General features: G+C 36.8%; 1 protein-coding gene across 11 annotated transcripts in view; it reads left to right on the top strand.

Moving 5' to 3' along the window:
* The window catches only part of SCEL (sciellin), a 119,107-nt gene extending 104,334 nt beyond the window's left edge, over positions 1 to 14,773 (top strand). For all 11 annotated transcript variants that reach the window (XM_066380721.1, XM_066380725.1, XM_066380726.1 and 8 more), the window contains 6 exons: positions 3,655 to 3,747; positions 4,993 to 5,064; positions 6,919 to 6,993; positions 10,249 to 10,357; positions 12,385 to 12,487; positions 13,901 to 14,773. In XM_066380721.1, the coding sequence (XP_066236818.1) occupies positions 3,655 to 3,747; positions 4,993 to 5,064; positions 6,919 to 6,993; positions 10,249 to 10,357; positions 12,385 to 12,487; positions 13,901 to 13,917 (469 nt within the window). In that variant the 3' untranslated portion in view covers positions 13,918 to 14,773. The remainder of the gene's footprint in view (positions 1 to 3,654; positions 3,748 to 4,992; positions 5,065 to 6,918; positions 6,994 to 10,248; positions 10,358 to 12,384; positions 12,488 to 13,900) is intronic.
* The last annotated feature ends 3,615 nt before the right edge of the window (positions 14,774 to 18,388 follow it).

Genomic DNA, 18,388 nt, shown 5'->3' with positions numbered 1-18,388 from the left:
AAGTCACACATCATTTTCTGCCAATCCCTCAGTCCGGGCAGCTACTAATCTACTTTTGGTCTCTATGAATTGCCCTATTCTGGATAGTTCATAAAGATGGAATCATACAATATTTGCTCCTCTGTGATTGACCTCTTTTACTTAATGTTTTCAAGATTCATTCATATTGTAGCATATATCAGTATTTCATTTCTTTTTATTGCCAAATAATATTCCATTGTATGGATCTATAGTATTTTGTTTATTCATCAATTTATGGTCATTTGGGTTGTTTCCAGTATTGAATTGTAATTCATTATTGTGAACAATGCTGCTATAAACATTCATATGAGTTTTCTATGAAGTATGCTTTCATTTCTTTTGGGTATGTACCTAGGAGTAAAATTGCTAGATTATATGGTAACTATATTTAACAATTTGAGGAACTGACAGAGTATTTATCAATCAGTTGGACCATTTGCCATGCTCATTAGCTGTGTGTGAGAGTTCCAGATAGGAAAATTTCAAACTGAGTTTCCACTGCAGGAAGTACTTTCTCAAGATTCTGTAAGATCCAACACAATGTTTGGGTTTATATTTTATACAGTTGTTATTTAATTAAACAAAACCATGACCATTAATCAGAACTTACAATTTTGCAATTTGTTTCAATGAAGGATAACTTAACAATAAAGGTATCAAGGGACAAACATTGTGAGTCATAAGTTCTCTTTTATGAATATTGTTCAAGGCATTTGAGAGGAATACTTTGGCAGAGAGTCCTCTGTTACCCTGGTTCCCAGACTGTAGTGTACATCAGAATGATCTGCTGGTTCAGGGTCCATGTTTTGAGAACCTGTGCTCATTTGAGTAGAATGTTGGACTGCTAAATTTCTAAGCAAGTCGTTCTCAGCATTGACTTGCGTGTTAAACTCAACAGGAGAGATTTAAAAGAATCCCAGTGCCAAGCTGTAGTTCAACTAATTAAATCAGACTATCTAGGCCTAACCTGTGGTGGTGCACTGGATAAAACACTGACCTGAAACACTGAGGTCGCTGGGTCATATTGCTGGGCTTGCCTGGTCAAGGCACATATGCGAATTGATACTTTCTGTTCCTCCCCCCTTCTCTCTCTCTCTCTCTCTCTCTCTCTCTCTCTCTTCTCTCTAAAATGAATAAATAAAATAAAATAAAAATAAATTAGACTATCTGGATGTGGGACCCAGCAGCATTTTAGAAAGCACTAGAGGTTATTTTATTTGTTGTCAATGTATTGTCTATTATTATGGTTTTGAGTATTAAAAATATAGTAGCATCAAGATAGAATTTTCTTTTTAAAGTCTATCACCATCTCATTAAAAAGAAAAAAGGACTTAGATTCTATGACAAGACCCTAGGAGACTAAAGAGACATGATGATTGTGTGGAAGTGGCAGTCTGACTTGGCTTCTGGAAGTGAGAGAGGACATCAATGGAAAATGAATGAAGTACAGATGAACCCTGTAGTTTAGTTAAATGCATTGTACCGATGTTCATTCCTCAGTTTTGCCAAATGCACCATGGCTATGTAAGATGTTAGCACTAGGAGAAGCTGGGTGAAGGACATGCAGGAATTCTTTGAATTAGTTGTGCCGTTTTTCTATGTATTTTAAATTATTCCAAAATAAGAGGTCCATTTAGAAAATATCTATCATCCTCTAAACCTACTTGAAGAACAAACCCCATCAGTTTGTTGTTCTGCATTCCAAATTTATTTATTAACATTTGGTTTTTTATCACAATTATAAAAATTAAATCTTTCATGAAGGCACCTCTTGATTTGCAGATGGTTACCTTCTCATTGTGTCCTCAGATAGCCTTTCCTTTCTATATGCACACATCAGAGAGATCTCCGATGTCCCAGTCCTATGGGTTCAAGGCTCCATCCACCCTTATGACCTTACTTAAGCTTTATTATCTCTTTATAGGCCCTGTCTTTAAATCACACGGGGGGTTAGGGCTTCCATATATGAATTTTGAGGAGGGGGACACAGGTCAGTTCACTACTATTTGGAAATTATTTCCCTCTTCAATTTGTAGTTTTTATAAACCCATAATATTTGATTTTACATTGCTAAAGACCATGCAAACACATTTTAAACTCACTAACAACCTTTGTCCTTTGAAGCTGTGTATTTGTTAAAATTGGGTTTTGTATTGAACATTTTTTTGAATTTATAAATTAAGTTTAATGGAGTAACATTTTTGGGTGTTTTTTTTTTTTTCTGAAGCTGGAAACGGGGAGAGACAGACAGATTCCCGCATGCGCCCGACCGGGATCCACCCGGCACGCCCACCAGGGGACGACGCTCTGCCCACCAGGGGGCGATGCTCTGCCCCTCTGGTGCGTCGCTCTGTTGTGACCAGAGCCACTCTAGCGCCTGGGGCAGAGGCCAAGGAGCCATCCCCAGCGCCCGGGCCATCTTTGCTCCAATGGAGCCTCGCTGCGGGAGGGGAAGAGAGAGACAGAGAGGAAGGAGAGGGGTAGGGGTGGGGAAGCAGATGGGCGCTTCTCCTGTGTGCCCTGGCCAGGAATCGAACCCAGGACTTCTGCACGCCAGGCCGACGCTCTACCACTGAGCCAACCGGCCAGGGCGTAACGTTGATAAATAAGAGAACATAGGTTTCAGGTGAACATCTCCATGGTCTTTGAACTGTTTATTGTGTTGTGTGCCCATCACCCAAAGTCAACTAATTTTCTGTCACTACATATTATACATTTTTAAATTTGAATATTTCCAAATAATTCTTAGCTAGGTTTATTATTCCTGGAATGACATATTTTAATAATCACCTTAGCAAACTTTTTAATAATATTAAGCCCACTTTCTCATTACTCAGTATCATTTTAACTTGGCTGTATGTTTTGTGAAGCATCCGTCTTAAAAATAGAAGATGATTTTCCATAGGCCAGAGATGATAGTATGTGAACAAAGGTTCTCCTCTTCTTTCGGAGCTTTTTGGAAATGAAAGGAGCAGTCCATCTGCAAATGAGAAGGCACATAAAGATCTAAACTTCCCTTTCGGTTTTCCTGTCTTTTCTATTTCAGAGTTTACCAACATGGAGGAGGGAAAGGAGCTAAAGCTCTTGTAATTCCTGTGTTAGAATGTTTCTCAGTTTCATAGGAAAAAGGAAATATGCTTATAATTTGTTAAAGCATAGTAACATTTGAAAATTAGCAGAAATCTAGGTCAGACTTCTTCTGCAATCTTCAAAGTATTGCTTTCCATTAAAAAATAAAATGAAAACTGGAATTTCTCTAAGCAACCCCTGGATAATTTTCATTAAATTGATAATCTCTTAGATGTATGGTACATGAAAAGCTTTCTAAAATGGCACTGCTGCTGTGAAAATGTTAGTGGGACTAATTTGAGATGGTTCCTGCCCTAATGAAAAGTATTCCATCCTAGCTTTAGATAACGTATCACCTACTTATATAGAGATGACCTTAATGGTATGACAGTGATCTCTGTGGAGAGTAAAGAACATGTACACTATTTGTGTACCTGTGCAGAAGCCAGGCAAACATAAAGAGGTTCATGTTACTTGAACAGAATTTTAATAAAAAATATTAATATGTAAAAATTCTAAGTGGCTTTGATTTTAAGTACCAAATACTTGTTTTCTTTTTTTCAGGCGAGGTGGCCAAGTCAGTGGATCTACTGATGCTTTACACAGCCTATCCACCAGAACCACTGCCCAGTCTTATGAAGGCAGGAAGAATTTCAGGTATTACCTAGGTGAATTATAAAACAAATGATAGAACTGTTCTGTTTTTTAATAAACATCACATATACAACCTGACCCTTCTTTGGAAATACAGAAATTTCTAATATTATTAGTGGCTAAACAGGCTTACAAAAAGCTGTTGAGTTAACACGTTGGTCATTGGTAAGGTGTGAGATCCAGAGAGAAAAGTGTAAAATACAATTTTGCCCTAAAATGTCTACAATTTAAAAAAAAAGCATTTTTTTAAAAATTTTTATTTAGATAAGGTCCATTTTTGTTTGAGATTTATGCGGCAAGTATTATTTAGAAATATGAATGGAACATTAGGGAAATAAATACTAAAACATATTACACAAATCTTCAAAATAATCTTCATGTTGTATAGCAGATTTTGTGAGTGACCAATTTTCGTATGATTATTCTGGAAGTAAGCCAGGTCAGTGGAAGGGAGGAACAAATGGGAGACAAGAAAATTTTACAGAAATGGATTAATACCATTTAAATGTTTATATGTGTAAGGAAGGCCAGTAGCCACGGCCACCATCACAGCCTCCTGGCCCATACAGGTTTGAATTTGATTTGGACAGACAGTAATGAAACAATGGAGCCAAGAACTGGTGGGTCATTAGCTTTAATCCTAGCTTGCACTCAGCGGGCAAGAAATACACACAATGGGAAAACACTTCCCTTTCCATTCAGGATTCCCAAAGCCACTGACTTATCTGAGTTTCCTAGAATCAAATGTTTCTACCTCACCAGCCTTATTCACCTCTGTTCCCCATCTCCTTCTCTCTGCACAAACTCTGCACAAACTGGCTTCTCCTTCAGCACTCTGCCTCTTGGCTGCTTCTCCTTTCCTCCACGTGGCCTTTCTCTGCTCTCCTTCAGCATGGGCTCCTCTGCCCCATTTTATAGTGTAGAAATCAAAACCTTTAATCCAATATATAAGCAAGGAAGTCTCTGATACAAAGTCACTTAGGATGGGAAAGGCTTAGTTTTAAAACTAAGCCTTAGGCTATAATGACCCTGCCTGCTTATAGCCTGTCCCCCACACCCAGTGCAGACTATAAACGAGCAAACATATATATCATATTTACAAACTTATTTGACCAACAATATGTCAAAGATTATATAATTCCAAAGTAACATAGCATTTTTGCATTGGATTGAGTAATAACCTTGCTATTTTAATTATTTTTGTATATAAACTTTAAACATAAAGTAAAATAGTTTTTCTTTCCTTAGCTCCAATGCTGACACCAGCCCCACAGGACCAAAGGATACCGTTGTGTACACGAGAACATATGTGGAAAATAGGTACTGGAAATTTATTTAAAATATTTTGCTACATTTATAATTTTGAAATGATTGTGTCAATGTGTAAGAAGAAATGGCATTATTTTAGCTATGCTTGCTTTTTTTCAAATAGAAGACCATTTAAGAGTACGTTGGATTCTAGGTATGTAATTATTTATAATGTTTCCAATATTAAGTAGTTGCCAAATAATCATAAAATGTCATTTAGTGGACCAAATAATATTTAACATAGCACATAACAGGATAGCCATTTGTAAGTTTTTGTATATGTTTATGGGAGAATGTGACTATATGTTTACAGTTAGTTTTATAAAACACACAAAAATTTTGGTGCTAATTTGGAGTTGCCCTTTAATTAAGTGGTTTGTTCCATCTGCTATTGTTTACCTCTTATCTGAAATAAGGAGTGTAATTTTTCATAGCTATAGTCTGGCCCAAATTACAGGGAATTATTATCTCATAAAGTCTGCTGGTTGTGTGATGGATGTTGAGAAATATGTCAACCAAGGTCAAAGATGCACAATCTATTTCCTTTCCAAGGGGGATAAGAACAAGAATGAGTCTAACTGTGTGGTACTGCAATGGTGGGGCATACAAATCCAGATGTAGGTGACACCTGTTAATCAGAGCCCATTTCAAAGAGACCAAAGAGCAGAGCATCTGGGAGGGCTTCTAGGGGGAGGAGACTCAAGGGAACTCAGTAGTTTCAGTGTCAGAAAGTGAGCAACCATCCCCCCTGAAAAAGGTTTCTCAACCCTACATATAATTCATCTTGTAAAATGCAACTCCCAACTTTGATTTTTCTGATTAATTCATTTCTCCCTAAAATCTACAGTGACCGTGCAGTGTAAGACAGAGGCCCTAGAATCAGACTCAGGATTGAATCTTTGTCATTTACTGAACATGTGGCCTTGGCAAAGCTATTTGACGTCTTTGTCTCAGTTTCCTCATCAATAAAGTGGCAGTAATGATATACATGTGATGCATAAATATGTGCAAATTCTTATTTAGTGTCATGGGTTACGTGTTCCATAAAATGGATGCTATTTCTGACAGCAGTCTGCCAACGGGCAGTTTGGTTGGAGGAAAAGAGATTTTTCCTTAAAAAAAAACAACCCCAAATTAGGGCCGTGGAGTTATCCCTCACACTGTGCAATAATAGGGACATATTGCTTCCAGTCCCAATATACTCATAGGTGGCATCTGTACTTGGGAAGCAATTACAAGCAGCCAGTTGGTTCGCACATGACAGATTCCATTTGTCTCCAGGGGAGAGTGACGTTTCCAAACTGGAGCAAACTGAGAAAGGGGACAAAAAGGACTTTTTTAAATTACACTTTTTTTTTCTTGCTTCTATGCTAAACTACTCTTTTTTGGATGTTTTCAATGAAAATTTCTATAGCTTCGTGTAAAAGTTCAAGAGTCTTCTTACTGGTGTGTGTGTGAATGTGCTCACTCTCGCTCTCACTGCATGCATTGCCTTTATGTCGGACACCCCCAGCTGTCATCTGGTCAATCAATGAGCGAGGTGCCAGTGTAAATTTCAACTTTAGATTTAAATCATTTAATTAATTGAAATCATTTAAATAATTAGCATTTTATCCTAACCACTGGACTAATGACAACTTATATCAATGTCAGCTTATATCAACTTGGGGGTGGCTTATATATCAGTATTTCTTCAGATTAAAAAAAGGTATTAGTTTATATATTGTCCTTGCTTGTAACATCACAAAGAATAGAATAAAAAGGCTGCATGAGAGGGTGTGTGTGCTTTCTCACCTGCATACGGGTATATACATTAATACTAGGGCAGTAGCCCAGTTCTCACATGTCCATTTGTGTTGTTTCTAGTAAATCACCAAAGGACAGCTATCCTGAGAATGTCTCTCGAAGATACATACAAACTGTTTATTCGACTTCAGACAGGTAAGTGTGTCTATATTCCCACATATAAAAGTCTATATACCATACTTGTATGTATTTTATATGTATACTCTTATTGTCTATTGTCCTTGGAGATGGTGCTCTGATGGTGATTATTATATATAGGGTGGGGTAAAAGTAGGTTTACAGTTGTGTGTATGTGAAGCACACAGTCTGTTCTTGTATGATTATTTATTAATTACTGGATTGTTTTCCACATGAACAGCTGTAATCCTACTGTTGCCCCACTCTGTATGTGTGTGACGTACACCAATTCTGCATCCAGGAATTTGTTCCTTGGCTTCGGGCTGTTGCTAATGCACTTTATTCCAATAGAGCTTTCAGTGCCGTACAGCTGCCTCCCAGGCCAGGCCCCTGCTGTTGCCAACTCCCAGGAGTCCCCAGTCCTGCCACATTATTAGACTCTAAGTTTCATTGCAGCCCTAGACTGTGCCCTCAGCCCTCCCTCGTTGTGGTTTTCCAAAGCCGTCTCACCTTACGAACAGCTGCGTGGATATGCTGCTATGACCCACTCTGGGTCCACACTCAGTTCCCAGGAGGGGTTTACAGTGAATATCAGTTTTGTGCTAGTAAACTGACCCCAGGCTTTTGCTATTGGTGATCATCTTTTACCATTTAATGTTCAGTGCGACACGTAGATGACAGTGACGAGAGCGTGGCCAGCATATTTTCAGTGGAGGAAATGAACATAAATCATTAGCATTTTATCCTAACCACTGGAAACCAGCTGTAACACAAATGTCTGATATTCTACGTATGGTGTTGCTCTCAGAAAGGGCTGAAAATAAGGTTCATTGAGGGTAAAGACATATTTTTACGCACAATCTAATTTTCTAATGCAGTACATGGCACTCAATAAATGTTTTCCAGAAAAAAAATGAACCTATGTTCTGTTTGCTAAAGGAAACATGGATGCGTCAAGCATCAAAATCACATTCCCTTTCAGTCACTTTTATAAAATCTTGCCCATTACCAGTGCTCCCTGCGTATCTTGAGGCTTTGCTCTTTGAAGAGTGAAGTCATGTATACATTATATACAAATAGTGCCTAGGTAGCCAAATACCGGGGCTAGCTTCTTCCTAATACTTTGAAAAGGTCTTTGACTAACAGTATGACTTTAATAAGGACACCAACATCAGAGCTTTCCCTGGGTTCATATATTTACTGTTAACTTAAGGAAGGAAAACATACTTCACAAAAGTATTGCTCTTAATATGAAGAATTTCAGTCCTGTTCCTCGAGTGGTCCTTGAAATGTTTCTTAGTCATCAGAGCAAAAGTCAATTTTCTGTTAAGACCAGCCAGTCAAACATCTTTCCCTGTTGATTATTCTTTAAAATGAGCCATGACCCTAGAGTTCTTCCCTACGCACACTAATCCCATTTACGGTGGCTTCCCACTTTACAGGATAAAGACTAACTCCTCTGCACATTGTTTATGGGCTTTCAGAACCTGCTCTTGCGTACTGACTCCTGTTCAGTCACTCCAGACACCTTTACTGTGTAGCACTTTGGAACAGCCTGTTCACTGTGCTTGGAGCCCCCTTCATGCCTCTCCCCACCTCACTGAGCTCACCTTGAGAGCTCCTTGATTTTCAACTGTAACTCACCTGACACTTTTTCAACCAGCCTTTCTTGCCTTCACCACAGGGATTAGTTGCTCCCTTGGCTGTGCTCTCCTAACTCTGTTTACGTGTCTATAAGATGCCATGATCACCAAATCACACACCTGGCTACCCTAGTGGACAGAAAGCTTCTCATTGGAAGAGATTGTCTCTTCTTTATATTTCTAGCTCCTAGCTTAGTGCCTCAGGAATGCAAAGATGATAGAGAGTGCCTGTTGTCTACTCTTGTAGTGCTTGCATGGGACATTTAAGTGTATCTGTACATATGTATGTATGTATGTATGTATGTGTGTATATATATATAAACCATATATAAGAGGAAAAAATTGTTTTATATTCATAAGGGTTAGGAAGAAGTTACTAGAATTTACTGAGCATGTAAAATAAGACAAGATTATCTATTCCAATCCCTTTCCTTTCCCACCCCTCCTCCCTTCCACTTTCCATCTTCTCTGCTTCTTGTCCTGGGCTGAATGATAGGATTGTGGCTCCTGGGTATGATTAGTTCATTTTAACAAAGTGAGCGCAGCCGTCCTCATGGGCAAGCCCACAGGTGGCACAGTGACTCTGGGCCATGCTGCCTTTATTCACACTCTGCCACTAGCTCATGGCAGGATAGGCACCTTCCATGCCTTAGTTTCCTCTTCTGTGAAGTGATGATAAAAACAATAGTTTCTGCTTCTCAGAGATGTTATGGAGAATGAGTGAGTTTATATACACAAAGTGTTTGGAAAATATACTGTGCATATTAAGCATAGTAGCACTATAGAAGTATGGTTTTTTTTAAATGTCACCACCCCATTATATACCAATTCTGGAAATTTCAGGCTGCATGCCAACACCCTGAAACTAGTAAAGTCCTCAAGGTTCTATTTAAAACACTCCTAAGATCTTCCTAAAGGAAAAGAATCACACAGTTATTGGCTTTTCTTAAAGCTCTGGTGTGACCCAAGGTCTTTTGGAAATGTTGAACATTATTTTTCCAAAGTAAATAATAAAACTCTTCTTTCTTCATCAAATTTGGGAGGGGTGTTATATCATGGTGGAGAATATCAATTGTGTCATAAAAGGTAGCTCAGTATTCTGAGTCTTATAATGAATGACACCAAGAGAGTGTCATAGGAGAGAATGTTGCTAGACCCTAGAATCTGGAGCACCACAGACCCATCATTTATAAATTTATTAGCATACTGCTGAGTGGATTTCTATTTTTGTCCTATTGAATGTTTTGAAAGTTAAATTTTATATTAATCTACAGTATAATTTTTCTATGATATATGTAAATTAATAATTGAAAACTCTCTTTGAGCTTCAAGGGGTACTTATGAATTAGTTTAATTAGGAAACTGTAATTCTCTTTGCCCTGATCAGATGTACTTTTGATTGCTAATGAATTAATAATTGAGATTTTCCTTTGTGTTAATGCTTTGATATTATTTTGAGGTAACCAGATGAATCAATTCTCTCACTAGAATAAGTAAATTTTTTTCTTGATTTTTACAGTTTCCTAAAGTATCAACAAAATTAACATATCATTTCCACATGATTTTATGGGGAATACATCTGTCTTTTGTATGATGACAAAGTTATTTTTAATTGCTTACATCTCTATAGGTCTGTCATTGAAAGAGATATGTGCACTTACTGCAGAAAACCCTTGGGCACAAACACTAAAATGATTTTAGACGAATTACAAATTTGCTGCCACTCCACTTGCTTCAAGGTAAGGATATGTTTATTTTATTTAACTAAGTATAAAATTGCATAATGCCTGGAATATAATTATTTAATGAAATACATGAGACGAAGTTAAAGCTTTCAGAAAAACTCTCATTCACATTAATAATTCATTACTTAGATATTTCTCAGAGTTCTGCAGCCTAACCTCAGAGGTTTATAATTACTATCTTGGCTTTAGGCTTAGAGTTGATTACTGACACATTCATTCCTATTACCCTGGAGATTTAAACCTAGAAAAGATAAACACTTCTTTTCTTTATAAAAGTTTTTGCAACATTTTAATAAATCATGCATTATATAAAATATATAATGAAGTCCAAAAAGGAAAAGAAATTGTTGAGAAAAAAAAGCTAGAAGCTCCTTATATCGTGAAGGTAGGACTGATAGGCTTAACAGTTGTAGACACTCAGTCTGCTTTTGAGAGCATGTTTGATGATAGTTCATTGTGGCTTAGTATAATAACAATAAGGCTCACATAGTAGAATGCTTGAAAGTTTGTGTTTTTATATTTCATTGCTTTAACTTCTCACATTGGGTAGATTAACATTACAGTTTTTGGTGTAACTGGTTGAGCACTGAACTGGGAGTCTAAAGATCTGAGTTCAGGTTCTAACTCTGTCACTAACTGTGGCTGTGTGACTTTCGGACAGTCACCTAGTTACCTTGGCTTCAGCTTTCTCACCTGTAAATGAGGAAACTGACTAGACTTGTTCTTGACTGTAGCTTGTCATTATAATAATCTGTGCAGGTTAGGAGAAAAAGAGAATGCTTGGGACCAGCACTAATTAAGTCAGAAATCTCAGAGATGATTTCTGGGCATAGGTATTTTAAAGCTATCCTTAGATAGGTCTAATGGGCAGCCAGTTTGAGAATGATTTACCTAAATCTATGGTTCTTTCTGTGCTGACATTCTATAATTGATGGAAGTTACCTAATTCAGTTAAGTAGCTGTAATACTTTGACAACTGATTGCATCTCCTCCAATTAGCTTCAGTGATACATAGCAATCAGAAATATGATGCCTCATTTTGAGCAAAAAATAAAATCTGATTTTACACCATAGTAAATAGGATACTATATAAAATCTATTCTGAAAATGTTATAATTGTTTAATTATGAAAAAATAAAAATTTTTTTAGTTATTTCAATTTACTCAATAAAAAAAGATTATAGTTCTTTGTTTAAAATTAGTATGCAGGGAACTTTTTTTAAGCGAAGAAAATTCTCCTGGTTATTGCTTTTGAAAAATTTGAATAATTTCCATTTATTATATTTTGGATAATTTATTTTCATTGTTAATTTAATTATAAAATGTTACTAAGAATAAAAATGTCCCCCATACTAATAGAAAAAGATGAATTATTCTGTAGCCATGAGAATAAAGAATCATGTGGACTGCTTTAACATGTTGAATTGATCAATGATAATTTGCTTCAATGAACTTGCCTCTGAAAGCCAACCAATCAGTGACAGCCTCATGCTTGCAAGTCAGCCAATCAACAGTGAATTTGCTCCAGTGAACAAAGGTCTAAAGCAAATGTCAACACTTTCCTACCAACACAACTCAAAGCGAGTTTTCCCCTATAACCCTATGTAAGGTCAGAAATTTGTCTGGCTTAATGTCCAGTGACTGTATACCTTAAGCAAACAAGTGATAAATACACTATGTGTTTCTGTTTGAGATATCAAGTGGTGATCTTGTCCCTGTCACAACCAATTTTTGAACATTTATATCTACTTTATAGTAAGTTAAGTAGAGACTTCAGTGGTAGATATGCCCTGAAATATACACCAACATAGCAGAGAGAAGCTGTGAGAATGTATTCAAAAAGTTCTGCATGTGGATCCTAGACCAGTACACTCTCACTTTCTCTGAGGGTTCTCATGAGGCCTCATCTGAGTGTTAATGTGGAGAATAGTACTGAACAAATTACAAGGGCTTTCTATCATGTTACTCTAAGAATCTAGACTTTACTTGTAATGTAAACTTAAATGTATTTTTTCCTTTAGTGTGAAATATGCAAACGGTCTTTGGAAAACCTGCAAGCAGGAGACAGTATTTGGATTTATAGAAAGACGATACACTGTGAACCTTGCTACTCTAAAGTTGTGGGTAAGTGTTAAGCTCTGTAAGATACTATCACTTTTGCTAATATCAATGAACATTTAATATTGTTGAAAATGAAGGATTTTAATAAAGCAAAAATATTTTATATTTAGTTAAGAATTCAGCTGCAGAGGATACAATAGTATTTTGTTTTTGGTAAAAAAAAAAAAAAAATCAACATTTTTATTGTCTTCTGATATCAGACCTGACCCAGACACAACTAAGTAAAGAGGTTATTTATTTCAGAAAATTTTCCATTTTTTCTTAACAAAAATCAATCTTCCCTGCTCAAATTGTTGGAATTGAAGTCCATATCGGTGAACGACCTTTTACATTTGCACTGAAATATACGTTTTAACCTAATTTGATTATTATGCCAAATGCCTTTAAAATTTTTTTAAATGGAAAATTAAAAGTTAATTATGTATAATTCTATATTAAATATAGCATCTAAGTATTTTTATCAGTTTAAGATTAAGATTGCTATAATTTGGGCTCTTCATTAGCATAAACAACATGAGAAGCAAACATCGAGGATATGCATTTCTAACTCACACTTTCTATAAACTTAGCTTGAAAGCTTTAAAAGTTGATTTAAGAGATATGCACGGTGCCTAATAAATTAGTAAAAATAAAATCGCATAAAACTTGATTAGTTTTTAAAAGGCAGTATCAACATTTTATTTTTAATTCATAGTAAATAGAATAACCGAGATGATATTGGGGAGCTGGTCAGCAGCACTGCATGACTGGCAAGTTTCTGATGTCTTGGAGTGATGAATGAAAAAGCAACATTTGTGATTCTTAAATGAGATCCAAAATATGGAATTCAATGACAAATGTGTAATATAAATGAGGTACTGGGAGGCTACATCTGGGAAATGCTCTGAAAAAATATTAAGAAACCCACGTTCCATCAGGCTGCAGAATCAGTTACAAGAAAAAACCTAATTATGCTCCTACTTTGCTTCTATTTTCTGCTTTCCCCCCGCCAGTTCCCATGTTCCATTTTCCTCCCAATTTCACAGCCTTTTCATGATCCAGTATTATATCAAGAGCCTTGATGTATATGGTGATGACTCAAAAACTTTCATTCTCCCAGAAGTCCATGATATGGCTTAGGAGATGTGACCACCAAAAGACTCAGAATTCATTGTGTCTTCCTCCCCGTGTGCATTTTTTATAGTAAATCTAAGTTGTCAAGAGATAGCTCTCAGGCATTTCATAAATATGAATACCAGGCATCAATCGTTCATATTTATGGTATGACCAAAGGTGATGGATGCAGTAGAAGAAAAAGTAAAATGCTAACTATACCATGACCCCCCTTGATGAGTGATTATTTTAAAATTTTTAGTTATAGGTTTATTTTTGTACTGAATTTGCATATCTAACTGTTATTTTCTTTTAAATTTTCAGCAAAGTGGATTCAATAATTCTGGCACATGGAAATCAAAGTGAAAGCACTCATTAAGGAATTAAAATTTTTATTTCAAGAATATGCAATTTAGAAAAGCTTTTACAGTGAAGATTGACTTTTGTATACAATTAACAATTCTGCTATTGCATAAATACTCTAATTGCCAATAAGGTCATGTACATAAAGGAACCATCTGTTATCAGGCTAGATTCAGTCATCAAAAATTCAAGTGGTTTCAGTTACCAATGTCAAAGAAATGATGCTCCTGGTGGCTGTGAGCATTCTCAACCCTAAACAGGTCCATTTTTAGGCTGAGATCATGATTTCTACTATAAACAAGTTTTTCATTTTCTCGCCTTTGTTTTCTTAAGAATTTGGATTTGCAGACATTATTGACATTCTGACAAACTCAAGAAAGCAAGATATGTGTCCTTCGTGTGCAAAAGAAATGACAGAAATTTTCTTATAACGTTTGGCAGAAAGATAATAACATATATAAGTTGTATGGAACTCATAAAATCATTTGAACTTTCTGGGTCTCTGTGCTTTTATCTGTAAGATGAGGGACATTGAAAATTGTACCTAAAGTCTCTTTATGCTCTCCAGATTATTCTAAAGCAAATTTTTGTTCGCTCTTTAGAAATATATCTGAATATGTGAATGGGGAATGGGTAAAATTATCTGACATGTATTTTACATATTATAATTTGTTAAATGTTTTGCATGCATTTCAAAATCTGGGTATATAAATAATCTGTGAGAAAATAATGGTTATGGACTCCGAAGGCCTGTTATTTAGCATGTTACATCTATTCATATTACAGAGCACTTTATATTTAAATATGGCTTATAAAAATAAAAGGAACTGTCAATGACGTGGAATCCTTTTGTGGAGTGTCTATAAATATCAATCACTGACACTGATTTTGTCAATTACAGTGATCTTAATTTATTATATGCTATACCACATTGGTTAACTTAATTATCTAACTGCTCATGCTGTAGCTTTTATTCTTAAGGAGATTTTCATTTTTTATTACTTTAAATGCAATCCATTTAAAAAAATTTTATGTATTGATTTTTAGTGAGAGAGGAAAAAAGAGAGAGAGAGACAGGAACATCTATCTGCTCCTGTATGTGCCCTGAACAGGGATTGAACCAGCAACCTCTGTGTTTAGGAATGATGCTCTAGTCTAACCAACCCAGCTACCCAGCCAGGGCTAAAGAGCTTTTCTTAAGAAAATGAAAATTCTATAACCAGTTTTGAGGAACTGGTATTATTGTTAAGATTGAGAAATTGAACTTATAAACTATTTTATATGTACATAGCAACTGCTTCTTGAAGGAAGGCATATGGAACATTCAGGAGAGGGTGAAATTTGGGGGAAGTTTAAGGTGGTTGTAAAAAAACTAGGTATAAATCAGAAATCAATAAAGATAATCGTGTATTTTCCAAATTTTGATAAATTTAAAGAATTATTCTTCTGTATAATGATTTTAAGCATCTGTTTTTCTTAAAGACTAGTCTGCAGTGTTAAACACAAAATGCTTACCAAAATTCAGCAATCTATAATTGTGGTCCCACCACAGGGAGCCAGGAAAAACAATTAATAATGATTTGATATTCATTAATTCATGCTAGATGAGAAGCAGTGGTAATTGAGCCATATGTTTTATTGTTCTTTTATTACATGCTATCAGAGTGGACCAAAAGAAATAATTTTCTGTGAGTTGAAATTGTGGCATGAAAGGATGGATAGATAATGTCTATTAACATCTCAATGCCTTGTAGTAATTAAAAGTCATTTAAATGTCATTTTTAAAGTATTCTATTTTCTAATGCTTTATTTTAAAAAACTAAAAAAAACATACTTTTCACTTTTCTGAAGCTGTTTATGGACCCTTTCTTTTACAATAATATATTAAATCAAACCAAAAGCTGTTGTAAAATGGAATAAATGCAGAGTGGAGAGAGAAGGGCTTTGATTCGCCAAGTCATCTTCATTGTGTCGGAGTTTATTCGCACCATAGGAATGACAGATTCCCAAAACAATTTGGAAGGTCTCCTTATATTGCAGCCAATTAAGTGATGTCTCTAAAAGAGAATTAATTGCTCCAGCAAGGCAATATATTTCTAAAACAGAAAAATGGAAGAAATATAATCATTTCAGAACAATATATTTCTAAAAACAGAAAGATGGAAGAAATATATTTATTTCAGAAACAGAACTGTTAAAATGGTATTCTTTCTTTTCAAAAGGCCCCCAAATAAAAATTTATTCAAGAAGTAATCTGGCCTGACCAGGTGGTGGTGCAGTGGATAGAGCATTGAACTGGGATGCCAATGACCCAGGTTTGAAATCTCAAGGTCACTGGTTTGAGCAAGGCTCACCAGCTTGAGCCCAAGGTCGTTGGCTTGAGCACAAGGTCACTGGCTTGAGCACAAGGTCACTGGCTTGAGCAAGGGGTTACTTGGTCTGCTGTAGCCCACTCAGTCCGCTGTAGCCCCTCCCCTCTGGTCAAGGCACGTATGAGAAAGCCATCAATGAACAATTAAGGTGCCACAACAAAAAACTGATGCTCCTTATCTCTCTCCCTTCTGGTCTGTCTGTCCTTATCTGTCCCTCTCTCTGTCTCTGTCCTCCCAAAACACACACACACACACCACACACACACACACACACACACACACACGCACAAAAACAAAAGACAATCTGTACATCCTTAATTGACTGATTGCAATTCCTTTTATAACCAGATCTGAGTGAGGAAATGGTCAAGCTCTCACTATGGTTTACTCACAGATTTGTTTATTTCAATAGAAAATCATTAGTGTTTGAAACATTTTCCTTCTCAGCCTGACTCAGAGCTCTACCAAAAAAAGTGACTGGTCTCCTACTTGGCAAACTGACAATGACATTTTGGGGAAAGGAGTAGTACTACTGAATTTACTGCTTATTTTGGCACAATGTAAATAAATAGCTTTTAGAGTTTTACCTATTCCATCTTACCCAACAGTTCCCAGGGGCACCCATAAATATCTGCATTAACTTGGGCAAGACATTTCTCTCACAGGCCTATTCCCTGCTATTTAAAATGTGAGGTTTAGATTATTGGCTTTCTAATTACCCAGCAGCTCATACATTGCCTGAATCTCTTCCTGCTGATTACCCCATTCTTTGATGGTCTCTTTTGTTAGGTGACTTAAAACTGTCCAGTGTTTTGTATGTAATTGAGAATTGCATGTTGACTTTATCACAGCACAAAGGTGGGCACCATTCTGAATCTTATTTACTGGATCTTTGTCCAGCCATTTGAGAAGTATGATTTTTGAGAGATATTACTGAAATGTTCAAATGCATGAATTAGGTAATAGTTTCAGTTTTTTCACTATAAGAGACAAAGCTGAACATCATCATTGCTTTATAACTGCTATCTGGGAAGGTTCTTTTACTGCCTTGCCTCTGTATTTTCTTTGATACATTCTTCCCATTCATCCATTGAAAAGAAACACAACACTTTATGAAAGAAGACCCATGAAGAAAATAAAATACAGTGATTAGGTGAAGGGGGAGAGTTAAAAATAATGTCATTGACTGATATTTGAAATAAGATCAGAATGATGAGAAGGAATCAGCCTGTGGGAAAGAACCCCAGGAGCAGATGTTAACTTACTGGTGAAAATCAGATTGTTTTCTAGGCTAAACTTGACCTTGTTTCTTTTGAACAAAATAGCATGGAAGTTTAAAGATTGCAAGAGATAGAGACCAGTCAAAGAATTTTTATTTTTTTTGTATTTTTCTGAAGCTAGAAACGGGGAGAGACAGTCAGACAGACTCCCGCATGCACCCGACCGGGATCCACCAGGCACGCCCACCAGGGGGTGACGCTCTGCCCCTCCGGGGTGTCGCTCTGTCGCGACCAGAGCCACTCTAGCGCCTGGGGCAGAGGCCAAGGAGCCATCCCCAGCGCCCGGGCCATCTTTGCTCCAATGGAGCCTCGGCTGCGGGAGGGGAAGAGAGAGACAGAGAGGAAGGAGAGGGGGAGGGGTGGAGAAGCAGATGGGTGCTTCTCCTGTGTGCCCTGGCCAGGAATCGAACCCGGGACTTCTGCACGCCAGGCCGACGCTCTACCACTGAGCCAACCAGCCAGGGCCAGTCAAAGAATTTTTAAGCTTTCTTTATTCTTCATGCAAGAAATATTAAGATAGTACTTAGATAGCTTTCAATTCTCTGTCATGGGGTGATTTACACTAAGTGGCTGCTTCCTCTTGGACCTCAGACTAATGTCACCCACTTGGAAAAAGGAGCCTCCAGGCGAGCTCTGGTGATGGTGTCAGAGGTGGATCTGGGTCTGAACCAGCCCAACCTGGAGTGGAATCAGTGGGCCGGGTTTGGTTTCCTCACCTCATTTAAAGCACTAAAAGTTAAGTCCCTATCTGCTTCTCAAATAGAAACATTAGAAGATTAGGCAGCATCATTTGAGAT

Source organism: Saccopteryx leptura, chromosome 4 (genome assembly GCF_036850995.1).
Source record: "Saccopteryx leptura isolate mSacLep1 chromosome 4, mSacLep1_pri_phased_curated, whole genome shotgun sequence".
NCBI lineage: Eukaryota > Metazoa > Chordata > Mammalia > Chiroptera > Emballonuridae > Saccopteryx > Saccopteryx leptura.
This window is presented reverse-complemented; position numbering and strand designations above follow the sequence as displayed.